Source organism: Podarcis pityusensis, assembly GCF_964106645.2.
Source record: "Podarcis pityusensis genome assembly, chromosome: 7".
Taxonomy (NCBI): Eukaryota; Metazoa; Chordata; class Lepidosauria; order Squamata; family Lacertidae; genus Podarcis; species Podarcis pityusensis.
In genome coordinates this window covers 30199207-30226647 of record NC_138031.1, presented here as the reverse complement: position 1 = coordinate 30226647, position 27441 = coordinate 30199207, and the positions used below count along the sequence as shown (strand labels likewise).

Here is a 27441-nt window from a genome sequence, read left to right as displayed (position 1 = left end):
GCGCGCTCGCCCGCCATGTTCGCCGAGATGAACCGCAGGACCTTGGCGTTCCGGGGGGGCGGCCTGGTCAGCGCGGCCGCCGCCGCCGCTGTTGCGGGAGGCGGCGTCCCGACGGCTAACGGGGGCGGCGGCGCGAGCGAGGCCTGGGTCCGCCAGGAGGCCGAGCAGCTGAACGGCCAGGGGGTGGAGGAGGAAGTGGAGCTGGAGACGGTGGAGTTCGATGTGCCTGAGCTGGAGGCCACGGACGCCGCCGGGAAGGACCTCCTGCTCTTGCCCACCACTCCTCCGAACTCGGTGGGCGCCGACGCGCCGGTCGCTGCCGCCCCGGTGGGCCCCATGTTCGCCGAGAGGAACCGCCGGACCTTGGCCTTCCGCGGCGGGGGCTCGGCGTCGGCGAACAATGGCTGCGAGGGGGCGGCCTGGCCGCGGCGGCCGTTGAACGGGCGGGGGGCCGGCGGCGGCGGCGGCGGCGGCGGCGAGGAGGAGGACCTGGAGCTCGTGGGCGTGCTGGAGGGGAAAGACCTGGTGCAGGACGGGGGGTCGCTGAGCGACAGCAGCGAGGACGAGGAGGACGGCGAGGGGGGCAGCCTGGGCGATGGCAGCGGCGCCGAGGGCGGCAGCTGCAGCAGCAGCAGGCGGTCCGGGGGAGACGAGGCGGAGGTCAGCAGCGTGGGCGCGGGGGAGGGGGAAAGCATCCAGCACTTCCCGCTGGCGGCCCGGCCCAAGTCCCTTCTGCAGAAGCTGCACGTCTCCTTCCAGAGCGCCTGGCTCAAGGAGTTCCCGTGGCTGCAGTACTGCCAGCAAACCGGACTCGTGTCCTGTGCCTGGTGCGCCGCCGCCGCCTCCACGAACGCCTCCGCGGACGGCGGCAGCAACGGCGGCGGAGGGCACGACGAGCTCTGCAAGGGCACTCGCAACTACAAGCGCGCCCTCCTTCTCAGGCACCACATCTCCACCGAGCACCGCCTCAACGAGCCTGTCACTGCTGAGCAGGTCAGTAGAATCAGGGCGGGGGGGGGAGCAGTGTGTTCTACGGGGGGCGGCGGCTGATGTGGGGGTCAGGGCTGGGGGGGGGCATCTCTCCTTTGGGGAGTCTCGTGCGAGGCAGCGTGCCCACGTGTGCGAGCTGCTTTAAATGGATTCTCCTCTCCCCTATAGCCTGGGTTTGAGGGCACATTGTACTCTGTTCACCTTCTGTCTCCAGTAAGCAGATTATTCTGCCTTCTGTTTTCAAGCTGACTTGTCTGTTAGTTTTGTTTAGAAGCTTTACCGACTGCCACATAACCTTTTAACATTGTGAGCTGCCATAATATTTACCTTGTATAATAGCTTCCTGTATGGTAATTACTTGTTTCTCCAATCTATTTCTCCAATGTAAAAGATGGGGAAGACACAAGTAAGGTTTTCCTGGCAGGCAGTAACCTCTGCAGTTGATCCCTGTGCAAATGTAAAGTGCACATTTGTCTTTGTACCACCACATAGGCCCTGGATCAAGGTGCATATATGATGCTTTAACACAGAGCGCCCTATGCTTCAAAAACACAAATAACCACAGTTGGAAAAATCTGTAAATAATACTGAAATTTATTTATTGCACTATATCCCACCTTTATCTCCAAGGAGCTCAATATGATGCACATTGTTCTTTCTGTCCTCATTTAATCCCCACAACAACCCTGTGAAGTAGGTTAGGCTGAGAGGCAGTGACTGGCTCATGGTCACTTAGTGAGCTTCATGGCAGAGTGGGGATTTGAACCCTGGTCCCCCAGATCCTAGTGTAACACTGACCACTACACCACATTAGGTCTAATTGGGTGAAATGAAACTTTGAAGAGCTCTTAGAGTTTTGTGAAAGGTGTAATTTTCCCCCACACAAAGACAGCAGATAGTTTATAAATAGTTCTGAAGGATGCTTTGAGTGGCTTTCATTATCTTCAGTGCAATGGTTATGTGTAGAATATTGATGAAACCAAGTGAGTTGCGTAGAAGCTTTTGTTCAGGTTTGCAATATTACATTAGTTGCTTAGCCTACTCCAATAGGAATATTCTGTATTCCTAGATACTATCAAACTTTAGAAATTCCCTCAGCTTTCCAGATGTAAAACTGATACTGAAATTAGTTGCACATGACACTTTTGCATCTGCAAACCTGGATATAGATGATTAAATATCTACATAGTATGTTTGGTTCTACATTTATTAAAATAGTGGTGAAGTAGAATTTTTTACATTTCTAGGAATTCAGAATAGCGTTTCTAGTTTCATAAAAATAATTTAAGATTGGTTAGGAGAATCAGCTAAGGGATATGTGAATGAAACAGATGCCCATGTACATCTGAATCATGCGGTCATCTGATGGTTGTGCACATTCAAAGTCCCGTTATTAGATGGGACTGGAGCTAGCTTATGGCTAGTGACTTGGCCTAAGGCAAGGGTAGGAGCCCCGGGGCCTCCAGATTTTGTTGCTCCCAGTCAGTATGACTAGTAGAATGGAAGTTAAACAGCCCAGCAATCAATGTCTGAGGGCCACAGGTCTTCCATTCCTGGCATAAGACAGCACAAGGATCTTCATAACTGAGAAACTGAAATTGGCCATGTGGAAGACAGTGTTCAAAGTTATCGCAGTTCCCCTAAAACTTGCGTGCATATTACAGAATATATGTAACCACAACAGTCTTTTCCTACCATTCCATGTCTTGGTGTGAGTGTGCCTCTTACCTCATTTGGGTTAGTAGGGCAGTACTAGAGAGGCTGGAATGGGTATAGGGCCTGTGCATAGGCAGGCTCCAAAACATTCTCATCTGGGGGGCCCATAAATAGACTTTCACCCTAAGCATGGTAGGCCAGCACCTCCCCACCCCCCAAAAAAAATCACTGGTATGTTCTTGCCTCCTTGCCAGAACCAGTGAGTGCTGGACAGATGAGCTGCATCTGACCTTTATCAACACACTCCTGCCTCTTCTCTTCTGGACCAATTGCAATTGAAGAGGGAGCTGGGGAATGGGCAGCACATTACCTGTTGTTGACAGGTGCTGGGAATGGAGGTGGTTGTTGTGTCTGCCCCCCCCCCCCCAATTGGTGGAGGGATGGGAGGGAGAAATAGAGGAAGCAATACTGGCAGTTCCTTTACAACTCCAGTCTCAGGATTAGGGCAGGGAAATCTCTGTACAGGTGCCTAGGAGGTAATTTATGAAGCAGAATGTAGACACCTCTGCTTTCCTGAGCTTGGAGCTGGAAATAAGGATTGTTTTCACTGCGTTTGGGCTTTGTTTTTGAAGGTGCTTGCCTCAGAACAGTACAATATTTGGTACTTAAGGGGCAAGGTCATAGTAATGATGATTGGCTTTGAAGGCCAGCTTAAATTTGTGACCTTCTCTATTGACTTCTGTCTTTGTGTGCTACATGTTCCTACTGCTTTTAGCATGGATAGTCACTTAGACTTTAAGCACTATTGAATAAATGCCTTTTCAATTTTATAAACTTCTAGGATTTCCTGCTTGAAACTTTTGTGCTGGAAAAAGGACAGTATACCTTTCAAACACCCAGAGCTTGGTTTCGTGCTTTCTATGCACTGTGCATCTTTTCAGTCTTTTAACTATAAAATTCTTCCCTGTGATTAAAGGAAAGGAAATATTCACTGGTGGCTGTATTTGTATCAACCTGCTGAAAAACAGCTGAAAAACTGTTTCTAATCTGTAGCAGTACTGATCTTAATGAATAGAGTGTTGGAGACTAGTGAAAGCAATGTGTCCTACAGAGTATGTCCTTAAACATTAGCATTTCAATAGTTAACATATTCTAATTTCTTTATAACAGCTATTGTATTTCAGCACTGAGATAGTGGTGGGTAACAGCTGTAGTTTCAAGTTTACAGGAGTCTCAGATATGGGAAGTCATTGTTCTGATTCCTTCTAAATGACTTGAATACATTTTGCTTGGGAGATATTTTCCATAAGTCTTATATCTCTTTCTTTCTATTTGAACTTTAGTGGTTATATTTTTCCCTGTAGGTAGCATATCTGGGAAGCCTAACAAATAATTTCCCCCTCAAAGTAAAACATGAGCAGCTCCAATTAGTGTAGTTGTTGCTTTCCTTATTCCATACTTAATTATGTAAAATGCAGAAGTTTTCCTCATAGCCATGCCAGTTGGGCTGATGGGAGTTGTACTCCAAGGCATTGTGAGGGCAACAGATTGAGAAAGCTGGTTTAGACTCATGCAGTGGAGTATATGGGGTATAATAGTTTAAATAGGCACAGGAAGCTGATCTCTCTTCAGTTTAAGGATCCTGAAAATAGATGTAGGGCGTTAGTCTCCAAATCTCTTGGGCTTGTGTCTGAAGATCTGTTTGAGGATTAGGTTGTTAAGCTAATTAAAATCCTCCCGTTTGCACATCTTATATTTCACCTTGCATTTCACAGACATTTGAGGGAGCTGCAGTATAAAAAAGCAATCTGAATTTTCTTGTAGAATGTATGGCATCCATTCACTTGTTTCCCTTTGTCAAATGTCTAGGTAAAAACTTTGCCTTGTCTAGAAAAGGTGATGTGTGATTATCACAACAGCACATTACAAAGAAAATTTCATTATGCTTTTTTTTGGATGATTTTCAGTTATGAGAAGTAAGACAAGTAGGATTTCTGTTCTCTTTCCAGTGTAGCACTTGGAAAAGCGCATGGCACACTTCTGCCTGAATATGTAGGCTTTGTGCTCAGCAGGAGCTAAAGTTCTTTAACCTGAAAACTAAATGATCTTCAGCTTCTGTTACTATCATCTTTGCTTCTAAATTTCTAGTGCCTAGGGTTCATGAAGCTGTGTGTTTAGTTAGCTTAGTGTAAAGAACAGACCCAACCCCTTCCCTGTCCATGCATTGTAAACCACTTCAGAAATCAGACACACAATAACAAACAATACTTGTGAAATTGCTTGGGTGAAATCCAGGGTTGCATGGATGAACTTTCCCTTCCTCCTCTCTAGCCTGCACACACAGCAGCCCTTCCTGCTCTGGAGAGTCCCCAATTCTGTATCAGTTTTGTGGGGCTGCAGGGGAGAGAAAGGGTAAGTCCTGTTGCTGTGGGCAGTATCCGGTGAAGTGGATTTCTGGCTGTGCAGGAAAACCTCCCTCTCCTTCCCTCCATGCATTCTCCAGATCTGTTCTGGAGTATTGGGGGAACTCCCAGAACACATTTGGGTGCACATGGAGAGGAGAAGGAGAGGAAGTTTCATTGCGCAGCCAGAAATTCTATGGCTAATGAAACTTTGTTGAATACCACCCTCTGTTTGCAGACTGACAATTAAATGTTAACCTTTGGGTGCACTAAACATAGCTGTGTTTTATTTTTCTATTCTATTCTATTCTATTCTATTCTATTGTCATCCATCATTAAATATTTCCGGGCTGGCTTACAAAAAACCCCCTACAATATATAATATTTAAAAATGTCAGTAATTAATAAAATACAGCAAAAAAACCCATGCCCAGTTTTCTAGCCCAAATATGACTGAGTCACAAGGCTTGTTAGTGGCTGGAAAGCAGAGGTGTGGTATATTTATACTCTGTGCATTTCTAATGAAATTGTACACTTATGTTTTAATATTTTCTATTTTTTTATGTAGATGTCTTGGCATACATATCTAGAGAGGTGCAGTGGGGTGTAGCTATCCTGTTTAGCTGAAATTCTAGGGCTCCAGTCTTATAATTTGTCTCTTGGAAGTAAGCACCATTGAACTTACTGGGACTTGCCTCCAAGACATGTATAGGATTGTGATGTAAGTAACTGTATCACATATTAAAGTTAAAATGTAAACTGTAGTGGTCAACAGTGTGGTATAACTGCTAACTTCATAAATAAAAAATAGATTTTTTTAAAAATTAAAAATGTGGAAATCACAGCTGAAGACCAGCGCTGACATGAAATTATTTATATTGTTTCTATATAATTGGGTGTGAAGAAAATATTTCAAAATCTGCCATAGTTTTAAGTGTCAGCTCTTTGCTGGGAAAGAAAATAATCCCATCGGCCTTGTTGACTGTTTTACCTTTTTCTTTTTAAAACCTATGTTGACTTGTGGATTCTGAATGAAAAGGAGCATTTTGTCTTGGAGGGAAAGACTGTACTTAATATTTTTCTATAAAAAGTCTATTCTACCAATCAGAGTTAGAAATCCGCCAGGTGCATTTTGTGACTGGAGCAGGTCTAACTGACCACGTGGAGATCTCTGGATGCCAGGTTGGCGACTGACATCTCCATCTGGCTGGCCTCTCCAGCTTTCTTAAGCAGGTAAACAGAAGAGCTTATTTATTGTATTTATATCCCACCTTTTTCTCTAAGGAGTGCATGGTTTAAACCCTCCCCCCAGTTAATCTGTACAACAAGCCTGTGAGGTAGCCCTAAGAGGCTGTGACTGGCCAAAGGTCACCCAGTGAGCTTCATGACTGAGTGGGGATTTGAATCCTCAGCTCCCATGTCTTAGTCCAACACTTTAACCACCACACCTCCCTGGCTTCCTAGGGTACTACTGCTATGGGGCAGCTATATAAATTAAACAAAATGTCACTTAGAGAAGGATCTGAAATACTTTTTTTGAAGCTTGAATTTGTTTTATTCTGAATTGTTTGATTTGATGTTTTAATGTGTTGTAAACTTTGAAATTTTTGCTTTCAAATATAAAGTGGTATAGAAATGAAAGCAATAATAATAATAATAAATTTCATTGCATGAAAAAATGGTACTTAGACATTCCATTGTGGCAACTGTAACCTAAATTTAAGGTGCCATCTGAATTTCTAACCCTGCTACCAATTACAGATTTGTACCTTGCCTTTCAATGATTAAGTTGCATAAGAAAAGAACAAATGTAGGTCAACTTGCAGAAGAAATGAATAAATATAGGTCTTCCAAAGACCATAGGATTAAGCAGTAAATGGTAGCTCAGTGGTTTTAGTTCACTGTTGATTTTGTCTGCATGTTAACCTAGTACCACCGCATTGCCAACGTGGGGATCCAGGACACAGCCCTTCAATGGCTGCGCTCATTTCTCTCTGGTCGGGGACAGAGGGTGGCGCTTGGGGGGGGGGGAGAAACTGTCATCACGCCACTCCTTGGGATGTGGAGTGCCGCAGGGTGCGATACTCTTCCCCGATGCTTTTCAACATCTTTATGTGCCCCCTCGCCCAGCTTGTCCGGAGTTTTGATTTGGGTTGCCATCACTATGCTGATGACACCCAACTCTACCTGTTGATGGATGGCCATCCTGACTTGACCCCAGACACACTGATCAAATGTTTGGAAGCTGTGATTGGATGGTTACGTGGGAGCCGGTTGAACTTAAATCCTTCGAAGACAGAGGCCCTTTGGCTGGGTCGGGACGATATGGGATTGGGGGGCCAACTCCCATATCTTTTGGGGGCGCAATTAGTGCCAGGGCCCTGTTAAGAGTTTGGGTATAATCTTTGACACCTCCCTTTCTATGGAGGCACAGGTTGCAGCTATAACAAAGGCGGCATTTTTTCGTCTCCACCAAGCTAAGCGGTTGGCTCCTTACCTCTCTCACCCTGACATAGCCACTGTGATCCACGTGACGGTCACCTCCAGGCTTGATTATTGTAACTCACTCTATTGTGGGGCTTCCCTTGAGACAGACCCAGAAACTCCAGCGGGTGCAGAATGCCGCGATGAGACTCCTTATGGGGTCCTCGCCCCGGAATCACATTCACCTGGTGCTATACCAGCTGCACTGGCTCCCGGTGGAGTGCAGGATCAGGTTTAAGGTGCTGGTTTTAACCTTTAAAGCCCTATACGGCCTAGGACCATCATACCTACGGGACCGCCTCTCCTGGTACAGTCATACCTCAGGTTGCAAACGTGATCCATGCGGGAGGCATGTTCGCAACCTGCAGCGCCACATCTGCGTACACGTGTGATGCGATTTGGCACTTCTGCGCATGTGTGTGATGTCATTTTTGCGCTTATGTGCATGCACAAGCACCGAAACCTGGAAGTAACCTGTTCTGGTACTTCCCGGTTCACTGCGGTCCGCAACCTGCAGCGTTCGTAACCCGAGGTATGACTGTATGTCCCATGGAGGACCTTACGGTCTTCAAATAAAAGCATCTTTGAGATCCTGGGCCACAGGGAGGTTAGGCTGGCCTCGACCAGAGCCAGGGCTTTTTTGGCCATGGCCCCAATCTGGTGGAACATTCTGTCACAAGAGACTAGGGCCCTGTAGGACTTGACATCTTTCCGCAGGGCCTGCAAGATAGAGCTGTTCCGCCAGGCCTTTGGCCAAGGCACAGTCTAACCCCCTCTCTCCTTCTGTAATCCTCATAGAACCCTAACCCAATGGTTGCCATTAATTTGATTCTTAATTGATTTTAGAATGTATGTTAATTAATTGGCTGTGTGATTTTATGTACACTGTGCTATTTTTACTTGTTGTTAGCCGCTCTGAGCCCGGCTTCGGCTGGGGAGGGCAGGATACAAATAAAAATGTATTATTATTATTATTATTATTATTATTATTATTACTACTTACTGCTTGCTAGATTCTTACAAAGAATTCTGGTATTGGGCTGTTTTGTGGTAACTGATCCAAGTTCAGACATGAGTTGACAATTTGGGATTTGGGTTACTCACCATTAGGCTTGCCTGCATCTTCACTAGTTAGCATTCATTATAGTACAGCATTAGAGCTGCAGTGGCATAGTCATAGTTACTGGTAGTCATAGCTTGTTGTAATACAGAGATTGAGCCAGTTTCTAATCCTATTTGGCAGTTGGGCAGCGTTCTGAGCCACTCTTACCACAAGGTATAGTACGTCCCTTTCCATGTGCAATCAAGATCTGCTACTGCTCTTGTTGCACCCCACGAATTAGTAATTGGTAACTAAATTTCTAGAAAATACCTTTGGCACATGAGTTTTTAAAGAAGAATTGTTTAGCATGATACTGCTTTAGGATCACTTATTACAAAGTATCATAGAATTGTAGAGTTGGAAAGGACCCTGAGGATCATTGAGTCCAACCCCCTGCAATGCAGGAATATGCAACTGTCCCATTTGGGGATAGTTCTTACATTAATAGTAACTTTTTTCAGGTGCTATATTGACACTGACATCAGGTCTTACTTGTATTTTTGTCACATGTTCTCCAATATGTATACTGAGATTTTTAAAAAAGAAATAAGGTAATCATCAAGACTTGAATGATAATAGCAAATGAATAATAAAACCACAAAATATCTATTGCTCAAGCATGGGGCACTTTGGGAACAAGCCAAAGTCAGGTTTTGGTTGCTGAATCCTGAATTAATTGTGCTCCAATTAACAAATGCATTGCTTACATTGTCATACGTTTTCAGCTGTATCCTATTACCAGCTGTATCAAGTTATTAGATGATACAGCAGTTACTGTAACTGGGTTCACATCCCAGCCTCTGGCTTTATACCCATATATCAACATGGGTTTGTGTTGCTAGAGCAACCACCAACTTCTGGTGTGTAGAGCTGCTGCACAGGACAGATTAGGTTGAAAGTGTGCATGACAAAGGTGAAATTGATGTAGCATTTTGCAGCAACTAACAGTTGCCTTCAGGTGAGTATCAAAGGTGTATGTGTGTGCTACTGTTACTCTCCCCCCCCCACCCCCGTCCTCTTTCTGCCTAGGATACAAAGAGTTCTAGTCCCATTGCTTTTGAGGGAGTGTTAGTTGATACCCATAATTGTGTTAACTGAGATTATTGGTTTGGTGGGCAAAGACAGTGGAATCATCTATACTTTTTCTGGGTGTGTAACTTGTGCAAGGAAGAAAGGCACCACTGACTATTAATTTGTGGGATGGAGGATGAGGGTGTTTTGGCTGAGGGTGAGAGGAACCCCACTTGTGAGGGGGCTCTGCTGTGTCAGTAAACTCTGACTTTGATCCACAGGATCAAAAGCTCCATGGGTCACTTCAAGGGCTTCATCCTTGGTTACTCTAGCCTGGAGCTAGTATAGCAAAAATTAATTTAAAAACAGCAGCACATGCGCACCCTGGCTAATGCGGGTCAGCAGGGCTTTGGATGTGCCAGTGGAACTGCTGCTCCACTCCTTCCTGGCTCCTTATTATAACTGCCTTGTTAATCGAGATATAAAATTGTCCTATTTATATTTATATAAATATTTCCCCTTCAATTTCCCCTTCAGTTTGTTAGATATGACTAAGGTGGCAGGCAATCTAAAAACTCAGCCCATAAATTTTGGAGGAAAGCTTGTGAAAAACCTTGGGTGCAGAGGGAACAGGGAATATATACTTGTTCACTGTGCTAGCTAGGAATGGAGAGAATAGGAGGCTGGAAAGAGATAGGAAAAAATGCTGTTGATTAAGAACACCTGGGAATATTGCTCTCCCCTTTTAGTAGTTCTGTTAGCTAGCATATGTGAGAATTGCCTTGTTAGTGCAAGTGAATGAGGCTTACGAGAGGCCCATTTTGGACTCTTCTTGGTGTTCCTGATTTGAGTCCATAGTTCCTGGCTTGGAAGGGAAATATTGTAGGCTGTATCATGAATGGCCAATGGACTTATGCTGGGACTATCTAGAAGTGAAGCAGGGATGAGTAGACACTCCTTGCAGTGTGTGCTTGGCTGAGTTTTATTTCTATAGCAAAGGATTAATCACCTTATTTTGAAGTCATTGATGAAAAAACTGAGATAATGCTCATCAGATTGGCAGATGACACCAAACTTGGAGAGGTAGCTGATGCTGTTGAATACAGAATTGGGATTCAATATGACCTTAGCAGAGTGAATGGAGAACTGGGCCCAAACCAACAATGTGAATTTCAGTAGGAACAAAAGGCAGGCAGAAGCCTAGGTGCCTTGTGGACCACAAGCTTAACATGAGTCAACAGTGTGATGCAGCAGCAGAAAAAGCTAATGATATTCTAGGCTGCATCAACAGAAGTATAGAGTCCACATCAAGGCAAGTAATAGTCCCCTTTATTCTGCCTTGGTCACACCACACCTGGAATACCATGTCCAGTTCTGGGCACCACAATTTAAGAAGGATGTTGACAAACTAGAATGTGCAGAGGAGGGCAGTCAAGATGATCAAGGGTTCTGGAAACCAAGTCTTATGAGGAGCTGTTAAAGGAGTTGAGTATGTTTAGCCTGGAAAAGGGGAGACTGAGAGGAGATATGATAGCCATCTTCAAATATCTAAAGAGCTGTCACATGGTGGAAGATTTTTTTCTCCTGCTCTGGAGGAGCAATGGCTTCAAGTTACAAGAAAGGAGATTCCAACTAAACATCAGGAAGAACATTCTGACAGTAAGAGCTGGTGGACTCCCCTTGAGAGGTTGTGGACTCCCCTTTCTTGGAGGCTTTTAAGCAGAGCTTGGATGGCCATCTGTCATGGATGCTTTAGTTGAGATTCCTGCATTGCAGGGGGTTGGACTAGATGACCCTTGGTGGTCCCTTCCAACTCGTGATTCTAAGTGCAATTGCATTCTTCAGTGAGGGAACAGTGCCTGTTTCTCCTAAGCAGCTGGAAACAGCATGAGGTTGTATCCTTAATATAGCTTACCTGCTTGTTATCAAAAAGGCATTTCTAATCCAGTTGGTAGTAAAGTTTACCATAGAGTCAAGAAATAATGAGTTGAAATAGTTGAGAATCCTTGATTTGTATTGGCTGCATGACACCACTTTTTAAGTGTATGTTTTGTTGAACTGAACGATGGGGCGGCAGTGGGCTGAGCACTAAACAAAATACTTATTTAATTGGGAAGTTAGAAATAAATAAAAAAATAGTCTTATTCATTTGGAACTTAAAACCAAAAAGTCAGTACTTAGATGCTAACTTCTTAATTTCTCCATTCTCAATTACAGGAATCTGAAGTAACATCGGAATTGGCTAATGAGAGAGATTGTGATTACAACATTAGGCCAAATGAGAACTCTTACTGCTATCAACTATTACAAGAACTAAATGAGCAGAGAAAAAAGGGCATTCTTTGTGATGTTCATATTGTAGTGAGTGGAAAGGTCTTCAGGGCTCACAAAAACATCCTGGTTGCAGGCAGCCGTTTCTTCAAGACTCTATATTGCTTTACAAACAAAGAAAGCCGTAACCAAACCACTGTTACCTACTTAGATGTTGTTGCTGTTCAAGGCTTCTCTGTCATCTTGGACTTCCTATATTCTGGCAACCTTGTGCTTACAAGCCAGAATGCAATTGAAGTAATGTCAGTGGCCAGCTACCTTCAAATGACAGAGGTTGTCCAATCCTGTCGCAATTTTATCAAAGATGCCTTAAATATAAGTATAAAATCAGAAGCCCCAGAAGCTGTTGTTGTGGATTACAATAGAAGGTCTGTTAGCAGGGATGGATTGTCTTCAAGGGATCAGAAAGTTGCTAGTTTTTGGGCCACACGAAATCTTACTAACTTGGCAAGCAGTATAAAAACTGAAAATGATGGCTACTGCATAGATGAGAGCCAATCTGAAAATTACCAAATGCATGATTGGGTCCAGGACAGCTCACCTGAAATGGCTGAAAATGAATCTCAAGGTGAGGGAAAGGTATTCGTATGGAATGATATGAGCTCACAGGGACAATCGCTTCAAGAACCTGGAAAAGCAAGAAGGAAAAACCAAACTGCTAAAAGGTTTGTTTACAATATACCACCCAATAATGAAGAAACATTAGAAGAATGTGCAGCTACTCAATCATCGGTCCAATATCCAGAAGACGACTTGCAGTTTATCAAAGAAGAAGCAGGTAAATACTAGTAGCATAGTTTTCCTAAGCACCATGGTTTGTTAAATTCATTGACTTGTCGTAAATCTGTTTAGAACAACTTCTCACATGGAGTAAAATGTGCTGTCTGGGTGTAAACTTGTTCCTCTATAACACACTTTTCCAATTTAGGCTAGTTTAATTTTAAAATTAGATTTATTTTATTGTAGCAACCGCTTTGTTCTGTGTCTTAGAAGTGATACATTTAAGGTAGGGGTGCCAAGGACTCTTAAATAATGCTTCCTTTGCTGTGCTGCTCTGAGACACTCGAGCCTTTTATAAGTAAAAGCGGGAATGGCAGTTGGTTTTATAATTTGATTTAAAATGGGCCAACCCTTAAAGCGAGATGGTGGGGCAATCTGACTTTTCAGTGCCACAAAAGGTGTAGATGTTGTTTGCTTCTGAAAGGCTGCTTCCTTTCATAGTTGCCCACTGCTTCAGCGTTCTTAAGTCACATAGGTAATTATTTTATATTGGTTATTAAATTTGTCTTTCCAAGATCACATATTTAAGGAGAAATTACTGGATAGGCATCTTAACACCATTTCTGTGTTTTAAATTATAATAATGGTGAAGATTTTGACTTAATGACATGACCAAGATTGTGGATGCAGCAATTTTAAATGTTCTAGCTTTCCAGTCCTATGTGTTTGCACTTTGTTCTGAATAGGCTACTATTTCATCATATGGGTTCCTGGCATTATAGCTCCTGACAGGGTTCACATTACCACCAAAGACCTTTTTATCTGCTGGTGTGCGGCAGGCTTTTTCTTAAATATGTATTTTTCATTTTTTCGCCAATTAAAACCAGTTTCTAAGAAGTAACTTTTGGCTCATGTTAGATTGTTCATTGATTTGGTGTATATTTCTGCATTAGACCAGTTACTTTCATGTCCTGCAGAAGATGGAAGAGTCTGAAACACTCAGGAGTACATTGTTTTATATAACAATTATCAGGAAGCATTTGTTCTTGCCTAGCTTGCATGTGTCCTTGCACTCTGATAATACCTCTTCCTTGTCTGGATGGAGGATATGTTGAGTGTGTTGAAACTAGCCTATCTTGCAATGATCTCTAGAGCTCATGTGAAATCTTCCCTGAGCCAGGTTTTTCTGTCTTAGAAAGAGCTTTTAAGGCAAAGCTTTCCAAACTGTCCTGAAACGTTAAGTGTGTTGGCTGCACTGTCATGCAAATGCTCCCCGCCCTCCTCCTCGGGCTGGAAAGGGGTTAGTTAACCTCCTGTTTGCTAGTAAAACTGAATTACTGTGTTACAAAATGATGCATGTCTAAAACGTGTGTCACCAACGTAAAAAGTTTGGAAAGTTCTGTTTTAAGAGCTCTTCCTTGCTGGGCTCTGAGAAGGTCTCACACAGGTAGTGATGGTCGTGTGGGGGCAGTTCTGGGGTCATTCTGGCTATAGGCGATTTTGGCTTTTCTTGTAGTTCCTGGAACCTACCCCCCATGCAAATTGTGAGTCATCTGTACAACACATTTGCTCATCTAGTGCTTCTCAGTACACACTCAAAATATTTACTCTTCCTAAATCCTAGGTTGACTTGCCGACTTAACTGTGTGAGTATATATTCAGGTCATGATACAAACAGTCCTCAAGAATGAGACTACATTCTTCTGTCCCCTTTACGTTGGAGTATGACCTATCGGAATAGTCTATCAGAACATCAGTATCTATTTGTATAGCATCTATCAGTAGCTATTTGTAGTATTGCAACAAACTGGTGTTTATTTTGCATGGAAAAAGACTGTTTTGCATTGCCTGCAAAATTAACATAAAATTAAATCTACCTGTTTTAAATTTAGTTATTCAGGCTGATGAAATATTCATAGCCAGAAGGGTTCAGTCGGTTTTTTAGTGGATAGGCATTTGATACCCTACCCATTTTATATGGCTATTACATGCTGACTTATTTATTCAGACTAAACGTGTGCTGATTTTTAACTTTCTTTTTTTGCAAAATTTTGCTTTTCTTGTTCTGAAAATTGCAAAGCTCATGCAGCTGTGCCTTGAGTGTTCTGTGCATTTAAATGTTTAAATCATTTTCATTTGTACATTCACATGTACAATGATGTAGGTCCTTAAGGGATTCTGTGAGATAATTAAGCAATTGACATGTAAGATTACTTTACATGTTGCTATTACTTTTAACTTGAATAATCCATCGTCTTGTACTTTCTTGTTCAGAGATTAGCTTAATATGCAACATACCATGGTAATATCGGTACCATCATTCTTTCCGTGGTATCTGTCCTTAGAGTAGGTTAAAACGTTTTAAGATTCCAGAACACAGTCAAAAATCTATGAGAAAATTTAAACATTTTCCCCACTGGGCCTGCAAACATTTCCATATCGCCACCAATAGTGACCATAAACTGAATTCTGTCAATGACCACACCTACAGAGGAAAATAATGCCTACTAATCCAGATTTCCAGCATGAAATATGGAGGTGTAGGTTTATTTATTTATTTATTTTTTAAATCATGTTGAGCACAGGAGACAACTGGTATTTAGAGGAGGAATGGGATCTTGTGTCTCACTTTCAGGTCTGCTTTGGAGAAAGTTTGAAACAGTTTCTTCTACTTTTAGTCTTTGTATCTGGTGCAAAATGCGAGAGTGTTTAGGCAGTGGCCATTCTACGCTTGTTCAGTGCACACATGCATTGCTGCAACCCAGAAATGGCTGGGCAGAGGGGTGGGGTGAGGGGGGGCTTACGTGGAGGGGGGGCAGAAACTCAACCCCTGCACAAATTGGGGGTTGACAGTAATTTGTTTTGTTACAGGTGTTAGTTAGCAGTAAGAGAATTGCATTCCATCAGACTTTCTATACATCTTAGCGCACAGAGAGAAGATTCTTCCCATTCCCCTGAATTCTTTAGAAGAAGGGAAATAGCAACATCTCATTTTATATGTGATAAACCCACACATTTCCTTCTGAAGAAAAATGGGCAGGACAGTGCTGACCTGAAAGCAAGGACTGATCCACAGCTAAAATTTCTGGACACCTACTTTTTCTGGTGTTTCTAAACAGGGATGACCTCTTCTTAAGAATTATTAAGCCCTGGCTGGATAATTCCTACTAAGATGTATTTTTGAATGAAAACTAATACATAAATTGGAATCTAATTCTGTGGTGGAGAGATGGCAGGGTCAAACCTATGCCAGTTATATATTTGTGTGGATATAATGTTGAAGGATGGGTTAAATGATACGAAGACTTGGAATATTTGGACTGTTGGCCTGATACCAGCTGCCGGTGCGTTCGTGCCGTGTTTATGGCTAGGAATGGATCATCTTGCTAACTTGGGCTGCATTGCCAACACTTTTTCTGTGTAAGACTACTGAACCTATATTGGCTAGTTCCTGTTTGGGTAAATATTCAGTGCTTAGCGTGGAGGTGATGATTGTGGTTGCTGTAATATGCAGGATACAGTTTTGTGAAGTTGGCTTTCAGTTTCAAATGAATTTTATTTTTCTAGGGATCACACTTAGAATGGGGACTCTGTTACGGATTTGTCCAGTTTGCTGCCTAACAGTCTTCTTGGCTAAATTGTTGAAGGCCTTTGTTGAAAGCCACAGTGATTTCAATATGATATAGAGGATTTCAGCAGGCTTGATGCCTACGTGCCATAGCAAACAAGTGTGGTGTTGCATATTGCTGAGTTTGTATTGGATTTTTCATTCATTTATATAAATGGGGGAGTGTCTGGGGAGACAGGGATGTAAAATGCCTTTGTTATAGACAAAATGCTACCGGGTCAAGATTTGTATCTTGGACACAATTTCCCTTCTGATGGAAACTTACTATTCTAAGGAGTTTTTGTTAGCTTTTATAAATAATTTTAGTGGCCTTGTATCTCATCTGGTAAGCCTGTGGGACAGTGAATTTGATGTAGGATATTCACATGATTGCACGGAGATGCTTTCCGCTACATTTGCAGATCCAGGCAGCCCAGTGGCTTACGGGGTGCATACTCATAGTGAAGCAACATAGGTGACAACTGGTGTGCAAACTGCAGGTCATGCACTCCAAAGAGTCAATTTGAAGACCTGTGGTTTCTTCATTGCAAGACAATAAAATAAAATATACTTGAGTATAAGCCAAATTTTTCAGCACATTTTTTATGCTGAAAAAGCCCCCCTCGGCTTATACTCGAGTGAGGGTCCTTTCGGGCTGCTCCTTCCTCCTCTGCCTTTGCCGCTGTCGGTGGTGGCGGAAGAGGAACGAGCAGCCCGAAAGCAGCCCTTTCGGGCTGTTTGTTCTTCCTCCGCCGCTGCCAGGTTTGTGGTGTGGTGAACTGGCTTATACTCGAGTTATTAAGGTTTCCCAGTTTTTTGTGCTAAAATTAGGTGCCTCAGCTTATGTTCGGGTCGGCTTATATACGGTAAGTATTTCTGTCACTGTTGTGGCAGCAAAGTACCATTTGCTCTAGCTCTTTTAATTATTAAAGAATTGTTGCAGCAATCTTGGAAAGGCTAAAATAAATATATTTCAAGTTAGCAGAAACTTTTGATTTATACTGTTTGGGTAAAATCTAGACTTGCAGTGTTAATCATTTTTAAAAGTTTAATCAACTAAAAGTGCCTTAATGAATCAGCAGCAGATTTTTTTAAAAAAAACTTAAGTCTGTTGATTTAAGTGGGTCTACTCTTAGTATAACTAGGTATCTTGCTTTTAACAGTATTTTCCCACTTGATTTGGTTTACCATTGAATAGAAGTATACTCTGTAACTACAGTCAATCATAGTCCCCAGACCAGCACCTCAGGATCCTCATGCATGATTGCCATTGGAATGATATTGCCAGGATGAAAGGGTTAAAATGTTGTTACTTACTACTACTATTTCTTCCTGTCCATACTCTAAAAGAAGCCCAGGGCAGGTAAAATTATTCCAGGGTAGCTAAAAATGGCAGTTACAAGCTTAAATTGCTGATAGAAATAGCCGAGGAAAGCAGAGCTAATCCATTATACAGTATTGAATGTTCCTGGAACAGGCCTCAGTTGCCAGAGACAGTGGAAATCAAACTTGGGACTTTGGCTTGTGGAGCATTAGCTTTACCATAGAATTATGCTTTCTGCTCAAGATCTTACTTGTACTGGCCAATAAGTAAGAAGGTGTATTCATGTGCCTGTGGGAGTAAGAGGATTTCATATATGGTAAGACTTTTATTGACACTTACTAGTAGCAATCAGTGTTAGAAACTGAGATATGAAAGCTAGGAGCTAAATGGCACCTTAAATCTATTTTATGGGCGCCATAACAGAGTGTCTAGGCACACTTTTTTATAACAAGAATACAAAGCTGAAAATGAATGAACTGCAGATAAAGTCTTATGTTCATTTTTCACATGGTCTAGTCCTCATCTGAAGACTGCAAAAAACAAAGCCATACTTCCCCTACCCGTCCCCCTAATATTCTTGTGAGGGTCCCTTCTCCAGTCTTCAGAGAGTGGCTGGAAGTGGGGAGGCAGAAAAAGGTCCTCCTTTCCTTCCAGCAGTGGCAGTTTCAGTCTGACATCTTAGACGCAGTACTGCACCCAGAGCTCAGAAACTGCTCACATTAATGAGATTCTGTGTTACAAACTGTGCCTAGAGAACAGTGGGAGTTTCGAACACTGGTGGCAATATGTTAGGGCAGCAGCATATGGAGAGAAGATGCTCCCATGCTGCTGTAGTCTGCTGCATCCTGATTGGTTCTAGGTACATTGACTTCTGAGAGCATTGTTGGAAGCTTACAGTAGCTTGTGGTGAGGGAAGGTATTTACTATAGTGATACTGCTTGGGCTGCAGGTAATGCGGTTAGATCCTGAAATGCAGCTTATTGGGCTGTGCACAAATGACCAGGTACTTTAGCTGAATGCTCAAGTGCACCTCCTTTCCCTTTGCACATTGTGTACAACCATTTTAGTAGGTGTGGCTGTTTAGGTCCAAGTTCATCTGTGGAGGCTGAGTTTCACTTATCTCCCAGGATGAATTAGTTTCAGTTGCAGATCTACTATCTGTTTGCTGCTTGGATTTTCTCTTGAATGTGGTAGGTGGGAATGACTGCTGAGGAGCTTTATTTGATAGTGTGCCTGTAATGTAAAACCACAAGTGCTTAGTGTGGTGAGGACTTCAGGAGAGAGTTTCTGTTGTTCCTGCCATATTTTAGATCCTTTTTGATAGCACCTCTTCTGCTACCAGCTTTGGGGGAGAAATGTTGGGTAAATGCAGGTCCTTCCAAAACTGTTACTACTTCCTCACTTGCTACAATTTTTAGGAGTCTTTATTTGATTTGATTGCCTGTATGCAACCAGGCATGCCTTTGGGAGGAAGATCAGCATGAAAAACGTAACAAATGAAAAGCTATAGGGAGTTCTTTGTCCTTGCAACCCTCCCATAAAAAATGGATTGTGGAAAGTCACTTTGGTTTTGTTTTTCATCAGTCTGTGCTTGCCTGCCACAATATTGTGGCAGTACAGGTTGTCAGGCTGTTCCTCTGAGCGGGTAAAGAAATCTGTCTAGCCACTGACAGTGACGTACAGTTTGTTTCACTACCCACCCACCTTCACCTGTTGCAGGGTTTGTACTCAGGCTTAGCTAAATGCCAGTTCATGACCACTGTGCCTGTGCATCAGTATACAAGTCTCACAACTTCACAGTGGCTTCTGCCAAAGATAGAATTTTTAAAAAATGTCTTCATTTAAAATAATATCTACCATTCTTTACAGGCTACTGTATAGATAAAGTAATCATGTGTACTTAATATTTTTTATATAATTTTCTCCTATAACATCTTTCAACAGGTACCTCAAATGATTTCAAGTTTGGAATGTTTCCTGGTATCTCAAGTGATTTCAAGTTTGGATTACCAGGTTCTTCAAACGATTTCAAGTATGGCTTGTTGCCTGAATCCTGGCCAAAAGAAACCTGGGAAAATGGCAAGTATTAAGTATCTATGCAATTACTCTTCTTATATTTGTGATTTCTAACTTTCACCAGGAAGCAAAATAACTGTCTTACTACAGTGGTGCCCTGGGTTACATACACTTCAGGTTACAGACTCCGCTAACCCAGAAATAGTACATTGGGTTAAGAACTTTGCTTCAGGTTGAGAACAGAAATCGCACAATGGCAGTGCGGCGGCAGTGGGAGGCCCCATTAGCTAAAGTGGTGCTTCAGGTTAAGAACTGTTTCAGGTTAAGAACAGACCTCCGGAGCGAATTAAGCTCATAGACAGTATCTATGATACTTGGGAACTTTTTTCTGTCTGTTGATGAACTACAATGTTGCTTTAATCTTGTTCTCCATTTGAAGTCACTAGGTGGCACTGGTGACCACCAGCTCTGAAATATGGTCTCTCACAATAATATTTGGGAGTAGTCACTGCTTGCGGAAACAGCTAACACTTGCAGTAATAATTGATTAACAGTGAAAGAGCAGATAGAGATGGCCAGTGGTGAGTAGAAAGGTTTCAGTCTCTGCCCAGACAAGTGAGACAGTGGGGATGCAGATCTCCACTTGCTTATAGGATCTGAGATGAAGCAATGGTGAGCTTGGAGACTACATGCCTGTGTGTTGTGCACGCAGCCATACGTCTGGAGTTAAGGATTGCATCATTGGAGACTGTCATCTGGAAGCAAGTCTTTGGTTATTGGCTGTCCAGCTGGCATAGGCTTCCCGACCATTACCTTTTTCAGTGCCTCTGGCGGGACGACTTTGTCAATCCGTGGATAGGAAAAATCCATGCCAAACTTCTGAGCATCGGAATTTCCCCAGCGGACTCCTTAAAGATGAACTTACGCTCAGCCAAAAGACTTATTGAGCAAAGATTAGCAGACATTGAAAATCAACACAACCTCGCCGGGGGTGGGGGTGTCTGCTCCCCCAGGTATCACGGAATAACCCCACCACTTGGCCTTCCATCATACATGTCATCTCTTTCATCTGTACCACACCGACTTGCATTTATTCGTGCAAGGTTCAATGTCCTTCCATCGAACCTGCTGAGCCACAGATTTTCCAAGGGTTTGGTGTCTCCGCTATGCGTGTGTGACGGGAAAACTGTTGATTCTCTCCCACATATAATGTTCAACTGTCCCCTACATAGCATAGCCAGGACTAAATTCCTGGGTCCTGCTTTACTGCGCTTGGTTGGCAGGCCTGCTGAGTCACATGCCGCACTACTTTTGCAGGATACAGATCCTTCTGTAACTCTGCAGGTAGCGAGATTCCTGAATGCGGTTATCTCACACACAAAAACCACCAAAAACAACAACATCAAAAACTAATCGGACAGTTTTGAAGAGAGTGCATGTCGGATCTCGTCTTCAGTTTTCCTTTTTCTGGGATCCGTCCCCTGGAGCTCTCCGGGCCCCAAGCTGTTATCTGGCTCTGCTCAATGACCCACCCCTGCATCATGGTGTTCACCTTCTGGTGCCGAATATATCGGTCTTTATGCCTCTGTGCTTTTATGTTTGTACATACTTTATGGGCTAATAGCCGTAAATAAATAAATAAAAAAATAAAATACCTGTGTGTTGTGCCCCTATGTATGTGGTATGCATGTGTAATGCTGCTCTCAGGCTGAATTGGTCAGCCATGTCTGATATACATATTCCATTCAGTTTTTAGGAAGGTGCAGGTAAAGCCCAAGAGAAGAACATTGCATTGGTATTCTTTCATCTGATATGCAAGCCAGAACTAAAACAGGGTCAACAGATATTATTAAGTCTCCAAGTTCATAGAATTGTAGAGTTGGAAGTGACCCTGAGGGTCATCTAGTCCAACCCCCTGCAAGGCAGGAATCTTGGCTAAAGCATCCATGAGAGATGGCCATGCAATATTTGCTTAAAAACTTCCAAGGAAGGAGAGTCCACAACCTCTGGAAGGAGTCTGTTCCACTGTCAAATAGCTCTTACTGTCAGAAAGTTCTTCCTGATGTTTAGTTGGAATCCCCTTTCTTGTAACTTGAAGCCATTAGTTCCAGTGCAGGAGAAAACCTGCTTGTTCACTCTTGTGACAGCCCTTGAGATATTTGAAGATGGCTATCGTATCTCCTCCCAGTCTCTTTTCCAGGTTAAACATACCCAACTCCTTCAACCGCTCCTCATAAGGTTTGGTTTCCAGAACTCTTGATCATCTTGATTCCCCTCCTCTGCACATTCTAGTTTGTCAACATCCTTCTTAAATTGTCGTGCCCAGAACTGGACACAGTATTCCAGGTGTGGTGTGACCAAGGCAGAATAAAGTGGGACTATTACTTGCCTTGATGTGGACTCTATACTTCTGTTGATGCAGCCTAGAATAGCATTAGGTTTTTTTTGCTGCTGCATCACACTGATGACTCACGTTAATCTTGTGGTCCACTAAGACCCCTAGATCCTTTTCACATGTACTGCTAGTAAGCCATGTGTCACCCACCTTATATTTGTGCACCTGGTTCTTCCTGCCTAAGTGCAGAACCTTACATTTGTCCCTACTGAAATTCATTTTGTTAGTTTCTGCCCAGTTCTCCAACCTGTTGTCATCTTGAATCTTGATTCTGTCTCCAGCAGCATTAGCTACCCCCTCCGAGTTTGGTGTCATCTGCAAATATGATGAGCATCCTTTCAATTCCTTCATCCGAGTCATTTATAAAGACGTTGAACAACAACAGGCCCAGGACAGAACCCCGTGACACCTCACTTGCCCTTTTTTTCCAGGTTCATAAGTAATCATTAATGAGCACTCTTTGGGTTCAGTCTATCAACCAGCTAGAAATCGCCTTAACAGCCCATTTTACCATGATATTCTGTGCAAGAACATCATGGGGGACTTTGTCAGAAATCAAGATATACTATGTCCAAAGCATTCCCTTGATCCATCAAGCCTGTAACACTCTGTATAAGAAAAAGAAATGAGACTCATCTGGTGTGACTTGTTTTTGAGAAACTCATACTGACTCTTAGTAATCAAGTTGGATAAACTCCATCTCCAGTGTCACTGAGGCACCAAAAAACAAGTGTTGTTATTGCATCCAGAATTGATGGTGGACAAAGAGTGCCTGAAGTGTGAAACTCTTCTATTTAGAGAAGGGGGAAGAAGAGAAGAGGCAAAGAAGCCAGAGAGCTCCAGAGAAACCCAACTTTCTACCTAAGGGTAGATATTCAGGCCGAATTTGAGATGGTTCTCTTCTCTGGATAGGTCTTGAAGATTTTTGACCCTGCCTTCTGACTTACTCCTTTCCCATCTGCTCTCCTACAGGAATAATGATAATAATAACCAACTACAAAAGATTTCAGTAACATCTGCATATTGGTCATGAAGCACTTTTTGTGTGTTGCTATATTATCGGTTGATATTTGTATGGTCACCATGTCTTTTTTCTTGTATATGATTCTTCTGCGTTTATAGGGCTTTCTTCAACTAGATGTACTCTGGGAAGACATGTTGAATCAGTGGACATGACCAACTCTAAGTGTCAAATTGCTACTTATTAAATTTGTTTGTGTTTGGATTTTTAGGTGACTCTTCTTTAATCATGAACAAACTGAAGTGTCCACACTGTAACTACGTAGCCAAATACAGAAGAACACTAAAGAGACATTTGCTCATTCATACAGGAGTGAGATCTTTCAGCTGTGACATTTGTGGAAAGCTATTTACTCGTAGAGAACATGTTAAAAGGCATTCCTTGGTATGTAACAGCTTTAAATTACTATAGTGAACTGTTGAGGAGAGCTTGGTGTGGTGGATAATAATTTTTACTTGTCTATAATTCTTCAATCTAATGTGTTTAACAGTGTAATCCTAACCATATCTACTCAAAAGCAAGTCCTGTTGAATTCAGTGGGGCTTACTCCCCAGTAAATGGGGTTAGGGTTGCAGACTTCTGCCAAATTAATGCACAGTTGCAACATTCACTTTCTGAGACCTTGAACTTTCAGGTCATTGCCCTGTCATAATATTTTAGAGAGTAGTGTCATAGGGTTGTCATGCAGGGCTGGGGAGAGGGAATTGTCTTTCTTCCTCTGCAGCTCTGGGGCTGGAAGGAAGGCTCAGGCTTGTGTTACTTGTCTAAAACTGTCTGAGCATTCGCTGTAGTAAGTAATATTGGTGCACACTGGCAATAAGACAGCTAAGCTGTTCTGCTTGTAATAAAATTGTGTTTTAATTACTTGTATTTCCAGAAAGTTGCTTTCTGGTTTTGATACTTTTCTAAATCACTGCCCAGGAATAGCATAGTTAAACATAAACTCTGGATTCAGTAAGGAATAAAAGTGTTTTTGTAGTTTAAGTCAGGTATCTAGTATAACAATGACAATAGCTATTGTAGTTACAGAGGTGACTCTCAACTTACATGAGAGTTATGTTATGGGGATGGTACGCAAAGCCAAAATAATGTATAGTCAAGGCACAGTGGGTTCAAAGGTGGGTGAGATTGCCAAAGTCTTTTTCCCATAAACTCTCCCTCTTTAAAATATTTTTTAAAAAAAATTCCAGGCACGTAAAGCTGAATGCTTGAACATTAAATGTACGTAAGTTGTGAGTTAACTGTACTACAGAAACACTGGTGTATTTCTGACGTCTTGTGAAATTCAACATTTTGGGTCTACTATTAATAGTTCGAGTTCATGCTTTGAAAGAGTTAATACAAAATGTGTGAAACTATAATTTGGATTAATAGCAGTGGTCAAAGCAAATTATGATTGATATGAAACATAAGTGACTTATTGACACTGATTCCTCTTGTGCAGGTTCACAAAAAGGATAAAAAGTACAAATGTATGGTGTGTAAGAAGATTTTCATGCTAGCAGCCAGTGTTGGAATAAGACATGGATCTCGACGTTATGGTGTGTGCGTTGACTGTGCAGATAAATCTCAACCAGGAGGGCAAGAAGGAGTAGACCAGGTACAGGACACAGATTTTCCTAGAGATGAAGAGTTTGAAGAAAATGAAGTGGGGGAGGCTGACGAAGAGCTGCCTGATGATGTAGAAGAACAGAACGACCAGACTCGATGGGATGAATCTGGGGAAGTCTCTGTGCCTTTAGAAGACTGAGGTGGCTTGATCTTCTTAAGATGCTTTATTTGGACGTCACATGGATTGACCATGTTGAATTTTTGGACTGAAGGCTTGGAAACATGGTACAGGCTGGATGGAAGTTATGTTGCTGTGAAAATCGTAGGGTCAAAGCCTTATAGCAAAAAAAGGATTATTAATTTTTTTAAGATATTTGCACAGGACTGTAAAGCATACAGCCATTTGGTTGAATTATAGAGTCCTCACATCTACAGTCAATTATCAAAAGAAATGTATTTTTTATTATTTATAGGATATAGCTATTTGGGTCCTAATCAAGCATAGTAATAACTGTGCTTGTGTTACACATCCATGTGTTCTTTAACACGAATGAAGCAAATTGCAATCTTTGGAGTTGACTCCATTGAGATTCCAATCATAGTTTGGACTGCATTGTGAACAAAATGCAGCTAATTTGGGCTAGCGGCTCATGTTTCCTGAAAGGGGATTTTGCTGCACCTCCCTTGCCTTCCCCTCAATGGTTTAAATATCAGCATCTTGATGACATGAAGCTAAGTCTTTTAGTTTTGTCAGGATGTGGTTTAGCTGACAAGTCCTGGAGAACTTAATCATTGATATTTAATTTACTGACTTTCTGGTTTTTGATATCTTGAGTTTGCATAAAGCTACTTTTCACCAAAAATACAATAATGACTTAAAGCTACAAGGAGGATTGTGATTGGAATGAAGTAAATTTCTCCTTGTCACTTAAATAACTTTATATTAGACACTTTCTGGCATGGCTACCCATGTTTTAATTTATGTTTTCTTAGCACTATTCCTATTGGCTATCATTTTTATTCACTACTGTATACCTCAGTCCATCACAAAGCATAGAGTCCTAGAATCTGAGGAGTGTCACAGAAGTAAATGTAATTGGCTTTTTTTTTTTTTTGGTTTAAATAGTTCAACCCAATTTGTCTGCTTTTGTCTATTTTTGTTATGTGGAAAATTAGACATGAGGCTGTCATTTTTCTTTCTTTTTTGTGCCCCATTGCTCTTCATTAAAGTGAACACAAAATGAACTTTTGCTTCTCTCCTATTTTGGGGGTTCTTTTATATACCAAACTACATTTTAATTGGCAGCTTAATTTGCTGGAACTTTTTTTTTTAAAAAAAATGGTATTTGTTAGTATAACTGCTAGAGCTATTTATCCCCAATGCTCTTTGCTTCTGTTTTTGGATGAGATATTGAAACTTGAATTTTTGTAGCCATAAATCTTTTCTAAACTTGTTATATTGTACCAATGATTTCAGGCCTTTTTCTGAGGGAAGGGAGGGTATTGCACCTTTTTATGCTTAGAATTCTCAATTTCAACTAGCCTGAATGCAAGTGAGCTACCTGAATGCTACCTGCATTCAATATATTTCTATGTCACAATGAATAAATATGCACAGCATTTACCATAACACATAGCTAGGCCAGTGTGATAGTACTGTATTATATAAGTTGAGGGGTCACCATATTTGAGTTTAACTTTAAAATGAGTATATTTTCCTATTTTATATCTGATAACTAAATTATGGTAGTTGTGTGGTAAACTTAATTGCTTTGACAGATGGAATCTTAATGGTGCTCCATCTGATTGAAGTAGATATATATATATATATATTTAAAGAGACGGCTTTATTATCCCTTCTTTCAATACAACAATGGCTTAATGTTAGACACTGTTTCTGCAGGATGAAACAGAGATTATATGGGTATTAAAATGTATAACCTTTTCTATCCAAAACCTTCATTGGTAGAATCCACATCACTGTAAACCTGACAGATGGGTAGCTCTTGCGTTTTACTTTTAAAAAACTGAATACATCTTATTCTCGTTCTAGACTGAAATGAGTAATGTGTAATTCTGGTGGGGTCCAAAGTAGAAAATAGTGGGCAAAGATAATATGAATGGGAAGTATTTTAAACGTTAAGTAAATGTTCTGCTCTGTGAATATGTAAGTTATAGTATAAAGATTCTTCCTCCCCATTTATTCCCCTTAAAATAGTTTACAATTGGTAGATCTATATATATATAAAAAGATATATATATATATATATATATCCAAAATCCACCTAAATCTGCTTTATTAGCGCATACTACTCACTTAATGCTTAAACTGGACCTGGCTTTACATTCTTAATGTATTTTACTTATTCTCTTGAAACCGAATCTCCTTTTGCTACTTAAATCATTTATGTATATCTGGTAAATTATGACCAAATTTGTTGTTAGATTGCATACAGTAAATTGAAATATACACTTGGTACACTACAGAATTGTTGTGCTTTTTGTTCGGGTTATATTTTTTGGACAAAATTTTACAGTAGACATATTTAAACTTCTGTTGGCCTCAGATTAATTATTTGGATCTTTGGTCAAGTCTTTTAATAGCGTGTCTCAAAGTGTTGTCTTATGTTGTTGCTTGTTTCGAAATACACTGTCTCTTTAGCATTGTCAGGATTATTTTATTGGAATAAGCAGCCAAAACCTGAGCATCTCAGACCTATATGCTAGAATCTATAATTCTCTTGGTCAAGTGAAATGTTAATCAAAAAGTCATTTAGAATATGTCTAATCATTTGACTTCTGAAAAAGGTTTTCTTACTACTTTTATAAAC

General features: G+C 41.6%; 1 protein-coding gene across 1 annotated transcript; it reads left to right on the top strand.

Annotated features, from left to right (window-relative positions):
- ZBTB10 (zinc finger and BTB domain containing 10) lies at window positions 1-25855 on the top strand. The gene is made up of 5 exons (XM_081013353.1): window positions 1-993; window positions 11863-12754; window positions 19572-19706; window positions 23271-23443; window positions 24504-25855. The coding sequence occupies exons 1-5, from the start codon at window positions 16-18 to the stop codon at window positions 24807-24809; spliced, it is 2484 nt and encodes an 827-aa protein (XP_080869479.1). The 5' UTR covers window positions 1-15; the 3' UTR covers window positions 24810-25855.
- The last annotated feature ends 1586 nt before the right edge of the window (window positions 25856-27441 follow it).